Source organism: Oreochromis aureus, linkage group 15 (assembly GCF_013358895.1).
Source record: "Oreochromis aureus strain Israel breed Guangdong linkage group 15, ZZ_aureus, whole genome shotgun sequence".
Lineage (NCBI taxonomy): Eukaryota > Metazoa > Chordata > Actinopteri > Cichliformes > Cichlidae > Oreochromis > Oreochromis aureus.
Window position 1 is genome coordinate 25,317,218 of NC_052956.1, and position 23,554 is coordinate 25,340,771.

At 41.8% G+C, this 23,554-nt stretch overlaps 1 protein-coding gene and 1 long non-coding RNA gene across 5 annotated transcripts in view; one reads left to right on the top strand and one right to left on the bottom strand.

The window, feature by feature from the left end:
* The window catches only part of adgrg6 (adhesion G protein-coupled receptor G6), a 116,713-nt gene that overhangs the window by 46,642 nt on the left and 46,517 nt on the right, over positions 1–23,554 (top strand). The window contains exons 6-9 of one of the 4 annotated variants that reach the window (XM_039598705.1): positions 91–267; positions 2,528–2,575; positions 10,233–10,298; positions 15,155–15,226. In XM_039598705.1, the coding sequence (XP_039454639.1) occupies positions 91–267; positions 2,528–2,575; positions 10,233–10,298; positions 15,155–15,226 (363 nt within the window). The remainder of the gene's footprint in view (positions 1–90; positions 268–2,527; positions 2,576–10,232; positions 10,299–15,154; positions 15,227–23,554) is intronic. The other 3 variants (XM_039598707.1, XM_039598706.1, XM_039598708.1) reach the window with 3 other exon arrangements.
* LOC120433120 lies at positions 666–7,670 on the bottom strand. The gene is made up of 3 exons (XR_005608333.1): positions 7,102–7,670; positions 6,867–6,984; positions 666–835 (listed from the first exon to the last, which is right to left on the bottom strand). It is a non-coding gene; the product is annotated as an uncharacterized LOC120433120 (long non-coding RNA).

A 23,554-nucleotide genomic window follows, 5' to 3' on the forward strand; every position in this document is an offset into this window, starting at 1 on the left:
GAGGATGTGGAATTATTATTGTGATCTTAGAGGAAAATAAATTAATAAATTTCTGTAATTCTCAGTGCTGTTTTTCTGGGATTTATTCAGATCAGCAGCAGAGCTTCGATGGGAACATCTACAACCTGCGGCTGTGGGATTACGCCATGTCCATTCAGCAGCTCGGCGCATTAAAGTGTGAAAGCGTGGGGAATGTCATCGACTGGGACAACAGCCACTGGGCCATCCCGGCCTCTCTGGCCCAGACCGACACCTCGCTCAGCTGCAGTGAGTACAGGAAAGAAATCAAAATGTGATTAAACAAGCACAATAGCGGGAACAGGGGCGTGTGCTGCATGGGCTGTGATAGAGCCATGTGTGTTGCAGGTCAGGGGTGTCAGACTGATCTGCCAGGAGGCCTGAACTGGGTCACTGGATGGATCTGCAAAATGTGAAATGTGCAAAAAGGAGAGAACTTTTTTATTTGACATTTTTACTGCACGAGCAGCGATCAGAAAGTTTGTTTGTTTCTCTGCACATTTAGCTGCTAATCTTAGATCACTCCCTGGAAGTCCAGTCTGACACCTCGCCATCTAAACAGACCTTGAACACGATCAAAATTTTTAATGAAGGATCAATGCCAGGATCGGCACATTCTGATCCCAATGGCAATGAGTGAGAGCAGGAGCACGATCGCCATGTTTTTAAATCATTTATTGGCATTTATTGAGACCCCTGAGGCATCTGCGCACACAGCACTCCGACTGTGAAGGAGATTTTTGGCTGCACCGACACATCGCCATCTTCGGTCACGATCTAAACTGCTTGGCAGATTCGCTGCATCGTTGCCCACTTCCTGAAAAATGAAACTGAAGTTGAATGATGACCAGTCTGAGCTTTGAGAGAGATCCTGCACGCATCACAGAGGGACTCTAAGAATAGCAGCGGTGCTAAAAGCAGGCGCATTTAAATGAGGCTTTTCATTTGCATAGAGCGTTCCTGTAAGCTTCTGCTCACACCTCGTGTTTCACACTAGGAAGCATTGTGTTTCAAGTCAACCGGGCTGCGTCACCGTGGTGGCGTCCGACCCAGAGGTGTGAATCATTGTCAGCGTTACATTACCCACAGCCTGCCACAACACACAGAAGAAAGGCGGTTAAGTCGAGGAGCCGCGCTGAGACGTTTCTTTGATTTACAACATTAGCAAATGTGGAAAAGCTGAAACACGAAGAAGAAACTAAAAAACTCAAACTGTGTTCTTCAGCTGGAACCAGCGGTCCACACAGAGGAGTCAGGAAGAGCCGAGAGACGTTCTAACACATCGTGTTTGCTGAGTGTGCACACTAAACGTTGCCATGAAAACATTTTTCTTCCCATTTACTGTGGCACCGAGAAGTCGCATGTCTCTCCCACACACTTACACACACACACCTCCAGGTACTCAGCACTTCAGTCTGTTTGCTATCAGCATGGAAAATTAGAACCAGACTTCAGCCAAATTCTGGTAGATTTTAGCTGCGCCTGGTGACTTAATCAGCTCCAGCAACCTGTTTGGCTGCTGATCAGAAATCACTGTGATTCCTGCTCTGGTCCACAAACCCACTTGGCTGGTGAAACACACCGACACAGATGTGTGCTACTGTACCGCTCCGAATGGAGGCATGTACATTTAAATGACTCAGTTATTAAAGATTTTTCACTGTTTTTATTAGCATGTTTTGCACACATACACACACCCACTGGTACAAACCTGTGTGTACTTGTGTGTGTGTGTGTGTTTGTGTGAGTGTGTGCGCCGACAGTGCAGTACCTCCTAGTTAAAGCTTTGTAAACGAGCGTGTAGCCACAGGGGGTTAGCCACAGCGGTTTTAGTGAAATTCCAGCCAACACTGTACCCACTGGAGAAAGAGCCTTCTGTGTGTGTGTGTGTGTGTGTGTGTGTGTCTGTGTGTCTGTGTGTGCATGCCTGTTTACCTCTGAGACTTGTGGTGGTTTTTCAGAAATGCATGATTCTGCACAAAGCTTCCATATTGTCCTGCACTTACAGTAAGAAGCTGACATTATGTGGGGGCGTTCACTTTAGCTCTACCTGAAACTTTATCTGTGAGATCCACACATACAGAGACTTTATAGACTGAGACATGAGTGAGGTCTTTCATGTTACAGCTTTGACACAGTGCAGCACACAGTGCACAACAAGCTTCAGAGTGACATCAACTCTTCAGTCAGTTAAATCAGTAAGTAGATGGAAAACACATAAGAAGGTGTTTAAGACTGCAGGCATTTCCATTTCGGGTAACCTCCACACTTCTGCAGAAATGCACTTTTGATTTTGTGGGATCTGTCTAATTCCTGGAGCTTCAGACTACCTACGCTGATTTGACTGATGTTCTGAAGATTAAACGCTGCCTGAGTGACTGATGACTTACTTTTTGTCTTTTGTTTATTAAGTGTGTCAACCTTACATTTGCATTAACAGATCTCTCTAATGATTCTTGTCTGTGTTGTTTTGGAACTCATGCCCACTAACCTGTCCCTCTCTTCACAGTTTGCTACCCTCATTGTATTTACTTAACAACTACTGCGCCAGCTAGTGGTGAGTGCTGCTAACACTCTGTGTACACCTGTGTGAGTGTGAGTTTATGTGTGTGTTGGCTTGTGCTAATGCATGGACTGGAATGTGTAACAGTCTCCTTTTTTCATTCCTTTGGATTTATGTTTTTTTAACCTCCTAAGACCCGAACTCTTCCGTGCCATGCAATTTAAATTTCTCTTTGATCTTTGGGCATATTGTAAAAACAATGTAAAAACAAAGAATTACCAGATTTTTTTCTACCTGAGTTTTGTGTCTGAGAGAAATGAGAGCCACATATGAGGATATTCGTTTAAAATTTTGATAGAACAGTGGCAGTATAATGTCCTCGTAAGTGGATATCAGGCCACTGTACAGCAAAATTTAGTATTTTGGTCTAGACAACCCAAAATGTGATGTCCACATATGTGGACGCCAGGTCCTAGGAGGTTAATGTACAACAGTAGAATGTCATCAGCAAAACATAATCACAAAACAAAAGATCTTCCCCAGCAGCAGTTATTTAAAGGTTCAGATTATCAGCTGTGTATGAAAGCTGTAGATTATGCTCTGTGGCATCTTCCATCGATTTCCGGATGCATTTTGAAGCCTCGACTTTTGTTTTTTTGGCACTAGGAGTGCCCGTATTAAAGCAGTCTGCATCCATATACTGTATATGGATGCAGACTGCTTTAATACAGATGCAACACGTGTCTCTTCTCTGTGCGTTAAATACTGTCATAGCCCTGCAGCAGAATTATCCAGTGATACAGAAATGCACTGTTAGATAAGCTAGACTCTTTTTTTTCATTACATCATCAGTATCCACAAGTTCCCAGGATTAAAACGCCTTCATTAAAGTATCTTCTTTCACATGTTATAAATTAAACATCAATTATAATATTGATGAATAAACTATAACTATAATGAAAGTAACTTTTGCTTGTATCCCTAGATGATCACATTTACTGCAGCTGGGCTTCCACACTTTGCTCAGCTGAAATCGCAGCAGAATTAGTAATAAATAAACATGACATGAACTTAATTGGTCCCTGCAGGGAAACTGGATAATTGCAGCAGGAGGAAACACAAACAGAGGATTAGTCTGGAGAATAAAATGTGTTACATGGAGTCCGCATTCGCAGATGTCTGCTGCTCGGAGATTAGAAATGATTCAATGTCACACTCATTCACAGGTTTGTGTAGCAGAGGTTCAAATGCAGGTCACAGCCTCTGCAAATGGATTCAGATACACATAAATGTCATTTACACAGAAGCAGCGACAGCAGTGGGAAAAGTCTGAAAAAGCCCTGGAATTTTTTAAAATTTCATTCACTGTCATTCATGGAAGAAAAAAGTGAGACGTCTTTAGATTTTTGTAAATAAAACAAGAAAATATTTGAGATTTTTGCTTAAAAACTGAATAATTATTGAGCTCCAGATTTTAAATCATCTGTCCTTATTTGGTGGTGATCCAGCTGTTTGCAGTGACCTCTCTGTTAATGTCTTTACTATTATTAAGTTTCATTAATGTTCTGGAATTTCAGTTATGTGATCTTTAATTGTCACTGAATTAGACATTTTTGAGGCAAGCCAGGAATAATTGATTGTTCTGTATTGACAAAGCTTATTGATAATTAGGTGTATATACTAAAAACTGCTTGTGAACTCCCATAGAGACATAGTTCCACACAAAGCTGTGTTTTATTATTTAAATAAATAATCATTTAAAATTAGTTCTTAGAAGTGGCCCTGGCCACCCGCTGACCTCCCGCCTCCGCGTTCTTCATTTAATTTATTTAAAGTTAGTTAAAAAGCATTTTGTACGTACTTGGAAAGAAAAAGTTCATTCCATGAAGTGGAATGAAGCACTTGGAATTACCTCATACTCTCATACTTGGTCTAGTATGTTGGGGAAATGAAATTAGTCCTTCAAACAGGTCTCAAAACGTCTTTGTGTAACAGAGGACAGCGTGCAGTAATGCTGGCTGTGTCCAGAGAGGAAACGCTGAGAGTCACTGAGCATTGGAGTGTTAGTGTTTCTGATCAGCAGCTACAGTTTGAGGATTAACTGAGTGAACTGTTTTGTTTTAGTCTGAGCCTGTTGGAGGAACACAGGAAAGGATCAGAGCAGACACGTGAGGTCCCATCTGAAGGCCACAGAGCTCTTAAACGCGGAGGCTTCATGCTAATATTTGCATGTTTGGCTAACGAGCTAAAGGCATTAAGAAAAAAAGACACAACTATCTTTGCTGAGCTGTAAGCAAATGAACAGTTTTTTAGGCACACTGCTAAAACCAAACCGTCCTCTGTAAAGATTGTTTCACTTCTGATGGCACAGTTTGTTGGTGCCATCCTATTCAGAACGAACAGTTCACCCTGAATTATATTTTTGTGTTGTAGCACGTTTTCTTCCACTTTAGGAGGAGGGTTCATTTAGGCTTCAGTCTTTGGAGAGTGCTGGTGGACATAGAGTGCTGGATTTACCTGCCAGAGCTTCAGTGGGCTTTGATTTTGTGTGGTTTTCATCACCATTTGATGATGTCATCTTTGGCTTTACCTTTTTTTGCCTGCGTTTTTCCCGTGTTTCTTTTCTTTTCTACTTTTTAGCTGTACTGTCAGTGACAATAGCAATGAAGAGATACACTCAAAAGGCAATAAACTGTCATCACCATCTCTACTTCATACCTTAAGCAACTTCTAATACAAGATATCTCTGTCATGTGGAGTGTAGAAATGGATAAGGTGGACCCAGAATGCAGACTTGGAGGACGGAGTGGAAATACCACAGCTAACCTTTAAATCCAGGTTGCAGGTGAAAAAACTGAAATCCTAGTAGCAAGTGACAGAAAACAAACAAAGTCTGTGTATCAAGTGGGAGAAACACAAAGAAACCAACAGTATGACACAACAAGGAAGTGAGGGCTTAAATACACATGCAGATAATGAAGGACAGGGGACACAGCAAAACTAAACATAAGACATGAGACCAAATAAAACAGGAAGTAACTATCACCAAACCGACAACAAAACATTATATATATATAAGATACATGCGACTTAAAACTTTCTAATGAAACAAAAACTGGATGAGCTGTCCTTTGAAGCATTAAATAAATATTTTTTATTAATGATGTCTGTGGGGACGCTTTTGTTCCAAGTGCACTTCACACTTATTTATGTCTCCACGGAGAAAAGTGCTGTTGATTTTGTTTACCTGAAAAATGTTCTTTCCTGTTTTATGAGTCTAGCAGAGAGCCCCTGGTCAAACCAGGTTTATGTCACTCTTTGGTCTGTTAATGAGGCCAGTGGTGATGGAGGCTGGTCAAACCAGGTTTATGTCACTCTTTGGTCTGTTAATGAGGCCAGTGGTGATGGAGGCTATGTGCTCATACAGTATCGTACATGCATGTGCATGCACGTTAGCTTGTCTCTCACCTCCTATTGATGCCAGCGGCAGGTGGGGGGGGTACAGACACCTACAAGCTGCTAATCGCATTGCTGCAAGGACTTATTCACAGAGTGGTTTTCTTTTAATTCGACACAGTGGACTGTATGTTTTATGGGCTGAAAATAATGCACATTAATTTAGTGACGCAGTGTGGATGGTTCCTGTGAACAAGCAAAAGCAAAGCTATGTGTATTCATTGGGGAAATAGTCAGAAACAAAACACGGCTTCATATGAGAGCTCTTCAAAAGCTCTACAGGGTGCCTTGAAGTCATCCGCCCTCCTGCCAGACCGCAGAGAGAGAATTTAAATCTCGGTTTGTCTTTGCCAGCTCAGAGAGGAACAGGGTTTTTCTTTTCCTCAAGTAAAATCCAGCCAGGCACTTACATGGAAAAGCTTCAACGAGCTGAATATTGGTTAACATGCCACAGTGTTATTACAAGTGTCAACTGCTGGTTTATATGAAAATGCTGCACAATATTACTTTAACCGCATCTGGCGCCCATAAATATGGACAAACAGCTCTTGAGTATAAACATGTTTTCCACTTATCACGGTGAGTTATGGTGCGCTGTTCTGTGCCGGGTCATCGTATTAATTACAGTTCATGAGCTACTGTCAGCACTGCGACGCCCTGATGAAGCCATACAGGGTGAACATAAGCGCCTTTGCTGACAACGAAAGGAAATGTGCATTTTGAGCTGCTATGAGAGCACATCGCTTCTGTTGTTGTTAGTCTCAAATTCAGATACGCAATAACAGTAAATTTACAGGAATTTGTGAATCTGTGCTTTTTCCTGTCACATATTTTGACAATAATGGCAAAGCAATTTAGTTGTCTAGCCAGTTAAATTAAAGCTCATTACCAGTGACTACTTTCTTCATCTGCCTCCACTCTTTCTGGTCCAACACTTTGTGCTGTTAACAGGCTCGGCATATCTGCTTATCAGCACAATGCTGCTTTTATTCCCCAATCACAACATCCTGCACAGAGACAAGAGGAGAGTCAGAAAACAGAACAAGAGGCAAAAGTCAAAATAAAATGTAGGACATGGACGCGATCACTGTCAGCACAGTTAGTGTTGAAGAACATTTGCACACCTCAGAGGAGCCATGATTTTGTCTTCTCTCTTAGATTCACGAGATGGAAAAAGAAAGTCGCTGGACAGGATGGGGCAAGGTGTCAGGGTTTCTGGGTCGTTGACCCGGTATTCTTAGTTCATGTTCACTGTTTATATTCTGTCTGTTTCACTTCCTGTTTTATTGTGTTAACCTTGGTCCATGTGCATTATGTTCAGTCCTCCTCCCATTTATCATTAGTTTATTATGTTCAGCTGTGTACTCACCAGTTTCTAATCACTCCTCACTCAGCCTGTGTATTTATGTTCCTCAGTTCAACCAGTCCAGTGTCGTGTCATTGATGTTCCTGTAATGTTGTTCCTGTCGCGTGTTCAGTTCAGTAAGCCAGCTAGTCTACCAGTCCATTAAGTTCAGCCAGCCATCCTGTCATCTTTGGTCTCCGTTTCCAATAAACCTCCTCATTCTGCACCAAGAGTCCTGCGTGTGGGTCATCTCTCCCTCGCCTCCGCACACGACCCCTGACACAAGGTGTGGCTGCGTGATTTGCCACCCACATGGGCGTCATGGGAGTTTGCTGTCCTGATTCCTTGTTGTGGTCCAACACTGTGAAGAAAGAAGTCAAATCTTAATAAAAAAGAATGAACGAAAATTTGCAGCTGATCTGCTAAAACAAACTCCAAACAGATGGCGGGTGGCATGAGTGGAGTTTGATATCAGCAGTTCAGTTGTTGGTAGTCAGACACTAGAGACAGCACAGCTAAATAACACGTAAGAACAACTGCAAAATGAGAGGAAGTGCAATACGACGCAAAGCTGGAAAACGGAGACGGCTAAAGTACAGCTCATGAACGAAAGTTGTTTGATACTCGCATACTTGAAATAGGCAGTGGGCATGTGAACGTGAAACCTGACTGGAGAGGGTCATAAGCTTAAGGTTTTCAGGGTTTTTGCTGTCTGTGGGAGATTTGGTTCTGTTAGCTTCATCAGGCTGTGATTTGGTCTTGGAGACAGGACGAGGAGCTCAAACTAGAACTGCTCATTTTCATGTTACTGTGAGGGGATTTAGGTATCTGATCAGGATCTACTGATATCACTTCCCGCGTGGCATCCTCCCAAAGGAGGTTGATGTTTTTGGATTCATGGGCACCTAGACTAACTTGTTTAGCCTGCTGACTCCCAAACCCGAGCTTTGATGAGGTCTAGGACTGAGGTTAGGCTTTAAGTTCTGGCTCACGGTCCGGTTTCTGCCGAAGGTGTTGAAAAGGGGTGAGGTAACGGACTTGGTTCAGACAAACACCAAACTGGCAAAACTGCTGGTTTATAGGAACACTGCTGTGAAGTAAAGTTTCCTTTCATTGGAGCTAACTTGTCCAAACCAACAAAAGTAGTCCAGACCAATAAGTGGGCTGTGGTATCCTGTTCCTAAAGAGCCCAATCTCCATCTCCCCCCATTTGCTTCCTCTCACTTCTGTACTGTAAAAAAGAGACCGTGGATTATCTGTCTGCTACAGTACACTGAGGAAAATAGAAAAGAGGTAATAGAAGCACACGGAGTAGAAAATGGGGGATTCATTGTGCTGAGGTTGTGAAAAGAACAGGAAGGGGAGAAAATGGAAAAGCGAGGGCAGCACAGAAAAACGGAAGCGACAGAAGAGAAGGTGACAGTCAGTGAGAGTGTTAGGCTAAAAAAGAGGACGAAGGGAGAAAGCTGGAGGTAAATTATGACTGGGCACAATCCTCAGCCCTCCTCACCTCTTTTGAACCACATGCCATCCACGATTACCGAATTCCTGCTTTTTCACTCGGCTGAATGCTGCGATGATTTGCTGACATCTCTCGAACACATTCCTCTCAAACAAAGTCTCGGCTTTCTCCGCCCGCCCGTCCACCCACTCTGCTGAACGGTCTGTGAATATGCAGCATGTGTGGGCTGCAGCCAGGCTCGGGGTTACATTTCAAATGGCCAAAGTACTTGAGGAGCGCTTGATTTTTGGCTGCAGTAAGCACACAGTTGGTTAGACAGACTGTCCCTGAAATATAACTTTGAGGCCTCGATCTGTGCAAGCAGCCAATCTGCACCCACCACAGACCACAAAGTCCGATTGATTAGAAATCTGCATGCCATTAAAATGGTGTGGGAAACTTTCTTAAACAAGCAGCAAACACTTTGAGAAATAGAAGATCGTGTTACTCTTCTGGCACTCTGTTCAGTGTGTACCCCACTTCATGTCCAATGCATGCTGGGATAGGCTTCAGCTCACTACAAGCCAGAAATGGATAAGCACTTCAGGCACTTGAATTGAAGCTTGATCGCATAACTGTTAATATAAAAACCCCAAACTGAGCCGGACGGATGCAGCCAGGTCTACTGCGTCAGACTGGTATCAGGCATAAACACAGCAAGTCAGCGTTACTCCAACCCTGAGAGTACTTTTTACATCTGTGGTATGGAGCTGAAGTACCAACCAGGCAAAATAGTTTAGTGCTGGAGGATCGCACATTTACTGTCTCTGACTCCAGACTTATTTGTACCTGTTAAACAGGACACCATCTTCAGAGAGCCTTTTTACTGCTTTTTGTGGATTTCTACCCTTTCACACACACACACACACACACACACACACACACACACACACACACACACACACACACACACACACACACACACACACACACACACACTGTCACACACACTTTCTTTCACACTACAGAAAGGACAGATGGGGTAGCAGGTCAGAGTTCCCGGTTCAGGGTCGTGGCAAAGGAGCGCAGCATGGACAGCACAGGGTGGCTGCAGTGTGAACTGAAAATGTTAAACACATTTTTAGTGTCTCTGAAGACTGAAACTAGTAAATATTCACATTTTAAAGGCTGGTATGAATAAGCCATCAGCAGTGGTACTTAAATTTGACTTAAATTATGAATCGGTGATGAAACTCATTGCCATGTCTGCTCCAGTGGTTTCTGGATAAGTGAAGAGATGATATAATAGGGGCTCAGTGTGGGACTAACAATGAGTTTTAAGCCCAAATTTTTTTAAACTTTGCAATTATTTTTTCTAAAATAAAAAATCTTAACAGAGCTGAGCATTAACCTGTGTACAGATTTCATTGTGATTATCAGACTAAAAATCTTTCCTCCTCTCCTCCCAGGCATCTTCCCAGTGAGCAACGCACCCCTCAATACTAACTGTGACTCACCTGCGCTGGGCTGCCCAGGTATGAAATGATCATGCTCTTTTACACAATGGCTAAAAAGACCGCTTCCCCCCCGTGAACGTCCTCTGTTGTTGTTTGTTGTGTGTGATGTTCACGGCCAGACTTGCACTGAGCATTTGAGCATTTTTATAGTAAAGAAAAAAATGTTGCCAGGAATCTTTAATAAGTAAATTAAATCAGTTTGTTAAATCAAAGTTTATCAAATGATAATGTATTACTGTCTGTGGTCAAGCATACTCTTCTTCTTGGATCAATGAATCAGAAACAACCCACATAGCAAAATTGGTATGGCCCAGATCTGGCCCACATAATGTGCTTACACATGGCCCACAGACCGCAAAGAATGACGGCCCATGTGTGGCCCAGATCTGGTTTGCCAGAGGTGGCCCACACATGGGCTAGCACAAGGCCAGTTGCAGGCACACTGGTGGTCCTGTGCTGGGCCACGTCTGGATTACCTGGCAAACCTGATCTGGGCCACCAAAGGGCTGTCATTGTTTGCGGTATGCGGGCCATGTGTAAGTTGTGTGCAGCCACGGGCCAGTTTCAGACACACTGCTGGCCCAGAACAGTTTCAGCTCTGGCCCCAGATGTCAGCCTAATGTGTACCTTAATCAAACCATGTAATAAAAATGTGATGGAACATGATAGCGCAAAAGGAACATAATAATAATAATAATGATAATACATTTTATTTGAAAGCGCCTTTCAAAACACTCAAGGTCACTGTACACAGTAGAGTGTACAGTGACCGATGGAAAACATGACGAAACTCTGTTCAGACAGTGAATGGACTGATTCTTATATAACACTTTTCTACTCTCCCGGATTACTCAAAGTGCTCTCTACAACATGCCACGTTCACCCACTGTCTCTAAACTGAGTGCTTCCTAACTACATTCATACACATTCACACTTTTGACATGCAGACTGGAGGAGCCAGGGATCGAATCACTAACCTTCTGTTCAATAGCTGACCTGCTCTACCTCCTGAGCTAGCGCCACCCAGTGGTTAGCATGAGTAAACTGTCACTAGGTTTTGGATAAAGTGTACACTCACAAACCTGTCAAACCTGCATTTGAAATGTTGGTTACGATAGCAGTATAGTATTGCAACATGGCATTTGGGTCTTCTAACTAAAACAGGAAAATAGGAACATAAATAGCACCATCATTGCCAGACCTGGCCCACATCTGGTTGACATACACCCTGCCATGACAGGCATCAGGCAACAGGTCTGGCACGGATCCGGCATCAAGCTTGATGCCGGATCCGGGCCAGACCTGTTTTCTATGAGCCTGGGCCGCATACACCAAACCAAAATCGGGTCAGATATGGCATGCCATCCCATAAATAGTGCCGTCATTGCCAGGCCTAGCCCATATCTGGATGACATACCACTTACCATGCCAGACGTCAGCCAGCAGTGCCGGCTTGACACCAGATCCGGGCCAGACCTGTCTGCTATGTGGGAAAAAGACAAATACCCTGTTCTTCTAACAGAAATTTAGAACCGATGGAGTTACAGGTAACATCATTATGTTGGGTAACGCCAACTAATCATGTGTAAAACACAAATGACAACGAACATTTTTGATCAGTTCTTCCTTTAAATGAAAACATATCATCTTTTCACAAAATTGCTTCAGAGTCTGCATAATTTCATACATCATTTTTATAGTAATGTAAAAATGGTAAAAGACTATCTACCAGCAGGTAGGTCTCCGTAGTTCTCACAACAAAATGAGCTGTAAAATTTTAGCTTAATGAGTCACTGACTTTACCTTTGCTTAGTCCAGATCACAGTGACAGACACGCTCACACCAGTCAAAGTTCATTAGAGCTTAGACAGAAGTGAAGAACACAAAAGTGAATCTAGCACAACATTAACCTTTTCAGATAAGTATTTGCTCGGAACAGCTTATTGGCAGATACCAAGAGGAAATTATGGGGTTCTTTTACATGGGGTTTGTGCCATTTCATTGCAGCTCCCTCGTTGCATTGATGTCTTTTCCCTGTGACATTAGAGCTGTCACAACTGTCAAATATCTATTAGTCTCTGGTCTTGGTCAGCTCTTCACACTGTGTTACAGTTTGGTGAAAAATGCAAACGCTGTAAGGACCTCAGAGGAAGTAAGAAGGGAAAAGAGTTTCGACCATGAAAAAATGACAGTTTGAGTGATTGAAGCCGAGTGGAATATATACAAGCGCTATACTGCTGGGGCTGAACCTGGCAGTGTATACACTTTGAACTGTTGAAGTACAGAAGGCATCGTACAGCCTTGACTTCTATATAAAAGTTTTCCTCAGTGACCATATGAACTTTTTATAAAGGTAAACCAAGTGCATCGGTGCCTACACTTCTTATTCAGCTTCACACTATGATGGTTTTTGCTGTCGAGCTTTGCTTTCCGCCTTGTGAAGAAGTGTCTAAGGGTCAGGTTTTGTGGGAATAAGAGAAAGCCGTTTAATTGAATTTTGAACATCTTGTTAAGAGAAACTTTCTAAATGAAAGCAGGCTCAGGTTTGGATCGAGATCCTTGGCTTTCCCCAAAGCCCTGAACATATTCTAGCCTTTAAGCATTCCCAGTGCTGTCAAACTGCTCTGAACAGTGAAGAGATGCTAGTTTGTTCGAGGATGAATCTGGCAAGAGGTGAGATGATCAACATAATTGTGATCAACATCTTTGTTTGGGGTGTTTCTACAGAACCACATTTAATGATCCTGCAGGCCGGTCACATTCTGGTGATGTCAGAGTTTTGGAACTTGGAAGCCAATGCTGCATAATTAGAAGAGCACAGCTTGTCCTTACCTAAACCTGCCATAAACCTTATGAACTTCTTCACGCTGTCATTGACTTTGACAGCTTTCGTGACACAAACCTCGTTCTCCCAGGTCAAACGCCTGTGCTTGACTCCTTTGTCCAGGGTTTATTGCACTTCCTAAAGCTTTTCTGCCAGAAAACGCTCAGTGACCTCCTGATCATCACATCTGTGTTTGCTGTTAGGTCTTTCTGTTACCGACTGGTGCATAACTGTTAGTTGGACATGAAGAAAACAGTTACTAATTAAAATTTCCAACATTTACACTGAAGATTCGGTGAATTCATTAAAAAAATAACACACAAAAAGAAGATGAATTTTGTGTCAGTTTTCTTATTTAAAGCAAACATATGAGAAAGAGAAAGTCGTGCAGATTGCAAAAGCCTTTGATTTATGGTTTTGGGCTTTATATGTGACATTAACTGAGCCTGTACAAGAAAAGAAAGCAAAAGGGAATTTAATCTCAGTCAGATTCATTCAAATGAGGACATTCTTGAAATGGAGACAGATGCTTCACTCTGCTTTATTCATTTGATCGGCCTTCATAAGTTCAAGTGGCTGATAAAGGAGGAAAGAATAAAAATAGGCATTTGGCCCATGTCACCTACTCTCACCAGTCCACGTGGATCTGCCAAGAATCTATCCAGGAATGCTCAGTTAATGACATTTTCTAATTCCAAAAAAGATCATACCCGAAGAACAAAATAACGTTTTTAAAGCTATATCCCCCAGGGTGCCGTTCAGCTGCTGCCATAGCCATTAAAACTGGAATGCTGTCCCTGCACAGATCGTGGCCCTTGAGAAAAATGGACCCCTACCAGTTTCTTTTGCTCAAAGAGGTCACATGATCCAAGACTTACCAGTGAGCTCTGGTCAGAACATTAGCTGTGGGCCAACTAGTAATGTGACCCAGCTCCACTGCTGAAATGTCAGTTCTCACACTGGCCAGAACTATGGAAGCCTCAGAGGGACATACTGTATTTCTAAAGGTCAGTTTTTGTGTGATTGTGCCATGAGAGCGAGGAAGCGAAGCCAATTAAACTACAGTTTGTGTTGCAGGATAGAAATTAAGAGCACAGATAGCTCAACAAGCCATGACAGAGGGTGATAATATAATAACTCGTAAGCTCGATGGAAAAAAGAATAAATGGTCAGATGAAGAGTAGAGCTGTTAGAAAGTTAGGGTGGTGGTCTGAGGAGTGAAGAAGGCCTGAGTGGGTGTGCTTCAGTGGGTGAAGCTCATTCAGGTATAGCTTTCCTGAAAAACATAACTTTGTTTGACTTCTGTTCAGGAGATGTAGGTGAAAGAAGCTAAATGGAACCACAAATGAGTGAGCAGCTGGTTCTGGTCCAGTTTAAACAACATTAGGTTTTCTTTTTTTTTTTTTCCAAACACATTTGGTTTCACTTTAACTCTGAAGCACAAACTTCTTTTCACGAGTAGACTTTATCACCTCTTGTTTCGGTCCACCTCTGAAATCCCTTTGATGCCACAGAATTCATTGTTTCTAAACCTCATCTGTGACCATGCTTAGACTCAAGCCTTTCCACATGACATAATCAAACTTAATCTGTGTAAACCATCTCATGGCTTTAAACCCTTTGGTCAGAAAGAGCTTGGAAAAACTCTGGAGACTGAGCTGTGTATGTCAGCTTGACGATGGCAGGAGAGGAAGCTCGGGACAAAATAAAAATAAATAACCAGACTGTGTGGTAAGTTTTGACAGCAGCCACAGGCTCAGCTGTTAAATCCACATCACTTATTGATTGGTTGCTGCTGGTTAGTGTGATTATGTTGTAAGCGGTACACAGACCCACAGTCAGCTTTGTGTGAAAAAAGAGAGCTTTTATCATTATGACTACATAACTGTTGAATAATTTGCATTCTTTATTAACGATGCTGAGAACACTTGAGAAGCCCAGATCCTATACCCCTACTGTGTACATTTAAGATGTTCATTCCTCGTCACATCCATTTATCATCCTTTGCATCTGTTTCTCTCTCATCCCATCACATTGTCACTACCACCAGCTGTTTCTTCTCCTGCCACCTCATCCACTGACTCCACTAACACCATCCACACTACTAATGCCAACACCCACGGTAAGCAACCCTCCTCTTCATGCAGCTTCTACCTTCTCCACTTCCCTGTGCCATTTCTGTTTCCTTCAGTGCTTTTGCTTTATCATCACCTCATGATTCCCCCCCCCTACTTTCTCTTCTTCCTTCCATCTTTTTTAAATGATTATTAAACCTTTTTGGTTGGTTTTAAGCTTCTGGATTTTTCAGTCAAATACCTTTTCTGTAGAGGCTTCCCCTTTTTTCCTCTAACTCTAATTTAGGATAAACTTTTAGGGTTCATCTAACATCCACAAAGAAAGACCTTTTTTATGGAAATCAGTTACATTTCATCAGCACAAAGCCGTTATTCTTAATGGTTTTCAGAGAGATTTCCCTCATAAAAATCTCAAACCTTTTTAGCTCTGCCATGTTTGACCTTCCAAGAAGCCATGAAAAGTAGCTTGAAGCTATTTTGCGCCTGTGAAAAATAAAACCCTCTAAGATCAGTTTGGTCATTCTCTTATTCATTAACTACCTGTAAGATTACTCAACTCATTCAGCTCTGATGAACCCGTCCGTTTGACAGAGGAGTAAATTATCTACTGCTGCGTTTGAAGATGGAGTTCATCAAACTTTTCATTAGTCAATTAACCTTTCTGTCGTCCTTTTTCCAACTGAAAAGTTGTAGCTCTAAATAAACTTTCCCAGGAATTCATGAAAAATCAGCTCTCTGTGTTTGATTAGGATAATAAGAACTTTTCATTCTTAATGGAATTTTAGTGAAGCACCATTATGTGCTGCTTATATATCTGTTTGTAATGTGTGCATGTGAGAGTTTTAGACCTTCTGGAACATTTGCACTTAAACTGGACTTTGGGAAAAAGCAAACGCTCGTGCTAGCATTAAAACCACTTTGTTTTTGCATGTGTCATCCTCTCGTCCTGCTTTATCCTTTGATTTGTCATCATCAGTCCTCTCTACCATCACTCCATCTCCCAGCATCCCCTCCACTCGCATGCCTCTAACCTCTATCATCAGTACCACCACCACCGCCGCAACCAGCCCCTCCTCTTCTGGTAAGGCTTCATCTGCTTTCATGTTTGATTCCTTTGCAAAACTGAACAAAAACAATAATAAATGACTGCTCCCCCTAAACTATTGAATTTACTATTAAACAGGCTGAACAGGAAGCCCCAAAAATGGGCTAATCCATAAGACTAATCAATAGACTAAGAGAACACATATACAGTGGCTTGCAAAAGTATTCGGCCCCCTTGAACTTTTCCACAGTTTGTCACATTACAGCCACAAACATGAATCAATTTTATTGGAATTCCATGTGAAAGACCAATACAAAGTGGTGTACACTTGAGAAGTGGAACGAAAATCATACATGATTCCAAACATTTTTTACAAATAAATAACTGAAAAGTGGCGTGTGCGTAATTATTCAGCACCCTTTGGTCTGAGTGCAGTCAGTTGCCCATAGACATTGGCTGATGAGTGCTAATGACTAACTAGAGTGCACATGTGTGTAATCTAATGTCAGTACAAATACAGCTGCTCTGTGACAGCTTTAGAGGTTGTCTAAGAGAATATTGGGAGCAACAACACCATGAAGTCCAAAGAACACACCAGACAGGTCAGGGATAAAGTTATTGAGAAATTTAAAGCAGGCTTAGGCTACAAAAAGATTTCCCAAGCCTTGAACATCCCACGGAGCACTGTTCAAATTATCATTCAGAAATGGAAGGAGTATGGCACAACTGCAAACCTACCAACACAAGGCCGTCCACCTAAACTCACAGGCCGAACAAGGAGAGCGCTGATCAGAAATTCAGCCAAGAGGCCCATGGTGACTTTGGACGAGCTGCAGAGATCTACAGCTCAGGTGGGGGAATCTGTCCATAGGACAACTATTAGTCGTGCACTGCACAAAGTTGGCCTTTATGGAAGAGTGGCAAGAAGAAAGCCATTGTTAACAGAAAACCATAAGAAGTCCCGTTTGCAGTTTGCCACAAGCTATGTGGTGGACACAGCAAATATGTGGAAGAAGGTGCTCTGGTCAGATGAGACCAAAATGCAAAACGCTATGTGTGGCCGAAAAACTAACACTGCACATCACTCTGAACACACCATCCCCACTGTCAAATATGGTGGTGGCAGCATCATGCTCTGGGGGTGCTTCTCTTCAGCAGGGACAGGGAAGCTGGTCAGAGTTGATGGGAAGATGGATGGAGCCAAACACAGGAAGAAAACCTCTTGGAGTCTGCAAAAGACTTGAGACTGGGGCGGAGGTTCACCTTCCAGCAGGACAACGACCCTAAACATAAAGCCAGGGCAACAATGGAATGGTTTAAAACAAAACATATCCATGTGTTAAAATGGCCCAGTCAAAGTCCAGATCTAAATCCAATCGAGAATCTGTGGTAAGATCTGAAAACTGCTGTTCACAAACGCTGTCCATCTAATCTGACTGAGCTCGAGCTGTTTTGCAAAGAACAATGGGCAAGAATTTCAGTCTCTAGATGTGCAAAGCTGGTAGAGATATACCCTAAAAGACTGGCAGCTGTAATTGCAGCAAAAGGTGGTTCTACAAAGTATTGACTCAGGGGGCTGAATAATTACGCAGTTATTTATTTGTAAAAAATGTTTGGAATCATCTATGATTTTCGTTCCACTTCTCACGTGTACACCACTTTGTATTGGTCTTTCACGTGGAATTCCAATAAAATTGATTCATGTTTGTGGCTGTAATGTGACAAAATGTGGAAAAGTTCAAGGGGGCCGAATTATTTTGCAAGCCACTGTACACTGTGTGTACATAGATAAATTGTTACTTGAGAGTTAAATGAGGACTTTTATCTCCCAAATGTCATGAGGCTAAATAATTTGGCCACCTTTTCAGGTGGACCCCTCCCAGTCTAGTCATGAAAATTAAATACCAGTAAAATTACACGTCTAAGTTTTATCATAGACTTCCTTCAGGTTGGCGCATAGCTTATTGTATCTACAGACATTCACATGAAGAAGAAAATCTTCACAGGATTTATGCAGGCCTGTTAAACACTACGTGCAGCCTTACCAGCAGGTCAACAACAGTCTAGTCTTTATCTGCTAACCATGCAGGTGATTCTACGACTCAACGGCCTTGCCATTCCTAACACTAAAAGTTTACCTCTCCTGTGATTACATAACATTTAATCTTTAATCAGTGGTATTTGTGGTGTTAGAGAAAAAGCATAGATAGAATATTTCTGTACCAGTTATTGTTCTGGCAGTCGACCTTTGACCTCAACAGTGAGTGGTAACAGTTGTTGTGTTAGAATAACCTGTTCAGTCAGCAAGTTTCACATTTCTCATAATTCTCATTACTGTGTCATTGAATCCAAGATACTTTTGTGTTACTGACATAATCTAATCTGATCTGATCAGTTTTGCCTAATACTACCATCACCACCACCACCAGAGCTCCTACCTCTGCCTCTACCGATACTAATGTTTCTGCATCCAGCAGGACAGCACATGGTAAGGTAGCTAACACTATCTTCATATACAATGTTGACAGTAGCTGGCCTTCTTTATGACTTCGTTAACAGCTGTTTTTGTTGTAATTAATCTTTTTTTTAATAGAAAGATTAAAAAGCTGCTATTAAAATCCAAATCCAAGTGGACATGATGGTAAATGATCACAGGATTTTGTAACCATCACACGAAACACTACTTTTTCTCCCAAATGATGTGACTTCAAAGTTCAAAATATTACAGTTTTTATCCCAACTAAAACAATTATGTAGTCAGATTTTACAATCCAGTAATGAATTTGATTCAAATTAGTCTTAGAATAAGGAGAGAAAACTCACACATGTGGAAAAACTCTTATAAATTGTCACTGAATGAGGTTTTTACGTTGTCATGAATGTGCTGTAATGACGGGTAGTTAGAAGAAGAAGTGGCTTTTAAGGCCCGCCACTGCCTTGAAGTGAATGGGTCCTTTCACAGATACAAAGCGAGGTACTAACAGGTCAGATTTGCTTCTTTGCGCAATTGGAAAGTGGCGTTCCAATCAATAACACGCTGTTCAAGCTTTTTACATTTTATTCTCACTTTGCTCTTAACCTGGATGCTAAAACTGCAGAGTAAGCTCACTGACATTTCAAGGAACTAATAGTTTTGTAGAGAAATAGATGATATAACCTCCGCACACCGTCCCGCTAACCATTATTTTTATTCAGTTGTAGTGTTTCGGTCTGTATGAACTTCGTCAGCTACAGAGAAACAGTGTATACATACATTCAGTGAGGTTCAGCCAATCAGTGATGCTTGGCTATAAGACATCTCACACGTGCATGCTATGAATCAGGTAATCAGTCCACTCGTAATGCAGTTCCCTCATCAAATCTCCAAAAACCAAAATGTTTTTCATCGTTATCCAACAACCACACCCTCCATGTGGCTTATGCATTCTGAAAACTTCACTTAGATCCATAAAATATAACAAATATAAAACCAGCAACAACAATGTTCATGCTTTAGTCAGTTCAGTGATGTACAATGTTTTACTGAAGACTTACACATCAAACCAAATACACCCCAAAAAGATAATGTCATGAAGAAACTACAGCATAGCTTTGAGTACAAGTTCATTGTTCTGTCCTTTAGTGGATAATGTCTTCAAAGTGAATAGGAACTAATAGTTCAAACATATATTTTAAGTGACTGGTGGTACAGACGGAGGTAAGATTTAACAAATGTCATGTTTGTAAGAAAACAGTTTTCTTTTGTACTCAAAAATTGGAAGGTGCTTTTGCATGATTTACTGAATTATTAACTACTCAAAAAAACCCAAAAACTTAAATTCAACTTACAATAAAGCATACAGCATCGTATTGACGTCTCCACAGTTTAGGTTTGTTTTACCTGCTGTTGTTCTCATATTGATGCATTTTGAACGCATTAATATGGGATGTAGTACACCGAGAGCATTTTGAATCGGTTGTTATTCTGTCAGTGTCACTGTGTTTTTTTGTTTTCCCTCCAAAAAGCAGCTCTTTTTCACAAACGTCTAGTACAGATGTTCATATGTCGCTGGCTCCATTCTATAGCTGCCTTTTTATCCTTACAATAAAAGCCACGCCCCCAAATGCAGCTGAATCCAGCTTGCAGTTCCTTTTACTTTATATTTATATTCACACTTTATTTTACTGTTGTTGGGTATTTTGTGACCTGCTCATTTGTGGTAGACTATTGTTAAAAAAACAGTTGAGGGTGCACAGGTACGTTCACACCAACTTCTCTGAGTGCGTTCGGTCCACTGTGAGGCCCTGTGCTCATCCGACCTTTGATGGTTGCAGGTTGCAGGGCCACTCACCAGTTACTGTACAAGGACGGCCCAATGGAGCACAAAAGAAGTTTGTTCCACATGTGGTGGAGTTTGGTGTTCATGCTCATTAACGTGTTACGTTCAGCTCAAAGAATTTAGTTTGATTTGTGTTATATGTTCACAATATGCAGCGGCTGGCATCAAACCATATATCATGCACACCTTTTTTGGCGACAGCAGGAAGGACATACCAACAGACGTATCCATATTAACCACTGTCTTTGTTTCTAGTTTATTTGTGACACTGATCACTGATACCACATTACATCAGAAAGATGGCATTTCTATATGAAGCTCTATGAGGCAGCGATGTAGCGACAGTTCAGATGACTGATAATCTGTGATTGTTTACTTCCTGTAGCCCAACAGCCAACCAGCAGCACGGCAGCTGTTTCATCTTTCACCACTAACCATCCAGATACTAACCCTACCCTGCATGGTAAGAGAAACAGTAATACCATTGCCAAAACTGGCAGCAATAATGCTGTCACTGTCTAACTGCATGGATTTTTAACAGTGGTATTTATGCAGCAGATACAGAAACTGTATATGATAGGATGTTGTTGTGCCACAGCCTCAGCTCTTATAAACATAAACGTGTCCCCAAAAAGTTGATTCTGTTCATCTGGACCAGGCCTTTATTTCCTGTGTCTTAAGATCTTGACTGTCATATACTGTTGAGGGTAGTTTTAGGCCTCACGCTTCGTCTTTTGTACTCCCAAATGGGGATTAATGATTTGCTTTTGTGACAGGTAGATAGTAACAAATAGACTGTATATACAGTTTCCAACTGGTTCTTTGTTAGGTTGTCATTAATATTCAGGCAAAACTCGGGTTCTTCCCTTAAATTAGGTGTTTTTTATACTTTAATTGAACTGAACGATTCACAGGTCAGTGTGAAGTAAGTTACTGAACAATAAATCATTTCCCTGAAGATGATCAGTTACAAGCACGGGATTGAAAAAAGCAGCCAGCGTCCAAAGAAAACTCTGGAAGATCTTCAGAAAGCTGGAGAACTACTGCTCAAGACCACCAAGTCTGCTCATTGCAAGCAAAATATAAAGAAATGAGGCGTGGCTCAAGACTTTCGTACAGTACTATAGATGAAAAATACTTGCTCAAAATGTTTTATTTCATCAACACCTGTAAATATTTTAATAATACATTGATTTGTTCTTACTCCTCTTCAGCATGTTTAATTCTTTTAGTCCCAGCTCTCATTTCTCATTTCACTGTTCCAGAAACATCTGGCCAGCTGCAGTTCATGACTACTAACCAACCAGAGACTAACATAGCTGTTCCTGCTGTTTCTTCCTGGGGTAACATTCACACATCCATGTCTAGTTCTTAAACCAAGATCAGTGTTAGCCAACTCTCATCATTCCTGTGGAATATGTGAGGCTTTTCTGCTAATAGCTGTGTGTTTGCACTGCAGGATCTAAGGCCTGTGAAACTTTATTTTGGGGGGTCTTTTTTGTTTCCTTCTCCTTTTTTTTTAGCTCTTTAACTGCTTAATCAGCCTAACCTAGTTATAGTCATAGTCAAATTTTTTGCTTTGGTTTCTTCTCATGTGGTTTATGCACTCACAGAACCTTTGTTTCATATCGCTGTTACAGACATAGTAATCACTGTACAATCCTACAATACTGTCTGTGGCTGCAGTCACATCTCAACATCCTACATGTAGGATGTTGAGATGGCTTATGTAAATGTATCGTATCCTATATTAGTGGTTTATTTTTGAAATGCATTTTTTACCTTTATTTATTGTATATAACTTGCTTTTTCACTATAATGACATCTGCTTCGATTGGCCATATCCCAGTGACAGTGGAGGAGACTCAAATTATGCTTCAGCAACCTGAGCCAATGGCCTTGAAGTCCAGGTCCCTGACTGTTTGGCCAGCTGGTTACCTCAGAAGACAGACTTTTGGATTTACTGCTGCTATACTCTCTTTTTCCCAAGCCCCTAGACATCCAGTTCCTTTAGTCCACAAAATCAGGCAAACCAGGTCTGCGTTTTTTCGCAATCCTCCTGGAGGAGCTTCTCTTCATAGATCTCTTACGTCCAGTCGTTTGAATCCCCCTGCTCAAACTCCCAGTCCCCGTCATTCAGAATCCAGATTCTTAGCTTCAGTCCCTGGTTCCTCTGGTCCATCTGAAGCTACCCGCCCTAGACCCCCTGCTCCCTTCCAAAGACCTCCACAGTATCGAAGATCCAAGATTTCCCTGGGGTACATTTCAACCCCTTTGAGGAAGAGGCCAAACCGAGGAAGACATCAAGTTACCACTAAAGCACCACCTAGGGTGGAGATTCACATTACAAAGCCTGCTGTTCCATTAGCTGATCTCAAATCCACAGCCAGGCCTAAATTCACACCAACGACTGGATTCAAAGACACAGATGGGTTGAAAGACTCGATGCCTGCAACCATTCATCTAAATATTTCTTCTGTTACGTCCCAACCAAAAACTTTTCACCAGTCAGCCTCCAAAACTGAGGTCTCTACCACCACTCAGGACTTCAAGTCCCTTCCTGAATCTCGTGCTTCAAGTTCACCTCAGGGGTCACCTCTGCAGCAGAACAAAAGTGAGGCATCTGCTGCAGCTGGGCTAGCACCACTGTCATCATCATCATCATCATCATCATCATCGTCGTTGTTTTTGTCATCATTATCAGCACTTGGCAGTAGGAAGAACAAACCTGTTGCTTCATCATGGTCACTCCTGAACATGAGTGGTGGTGAAAGCCAAACATCTGCTGCGTGTAACCTGACAGATCAGGAGATACCGGATAATGAGTATTCATCAGGCTCTGAGCCTTTCATGTATGACATGACTGAACTTGTGGGGGAAAGGAGTCCTTATAAATTATATAAATTTGATCCCTTATCCAAAGAACACACTACTGGACCTGATGCCAGAAACTCAGACCCCCAAGGTGCTTCCCACCTTTTCATCCAACCCTCAACTCCTTCTGAAAGAGG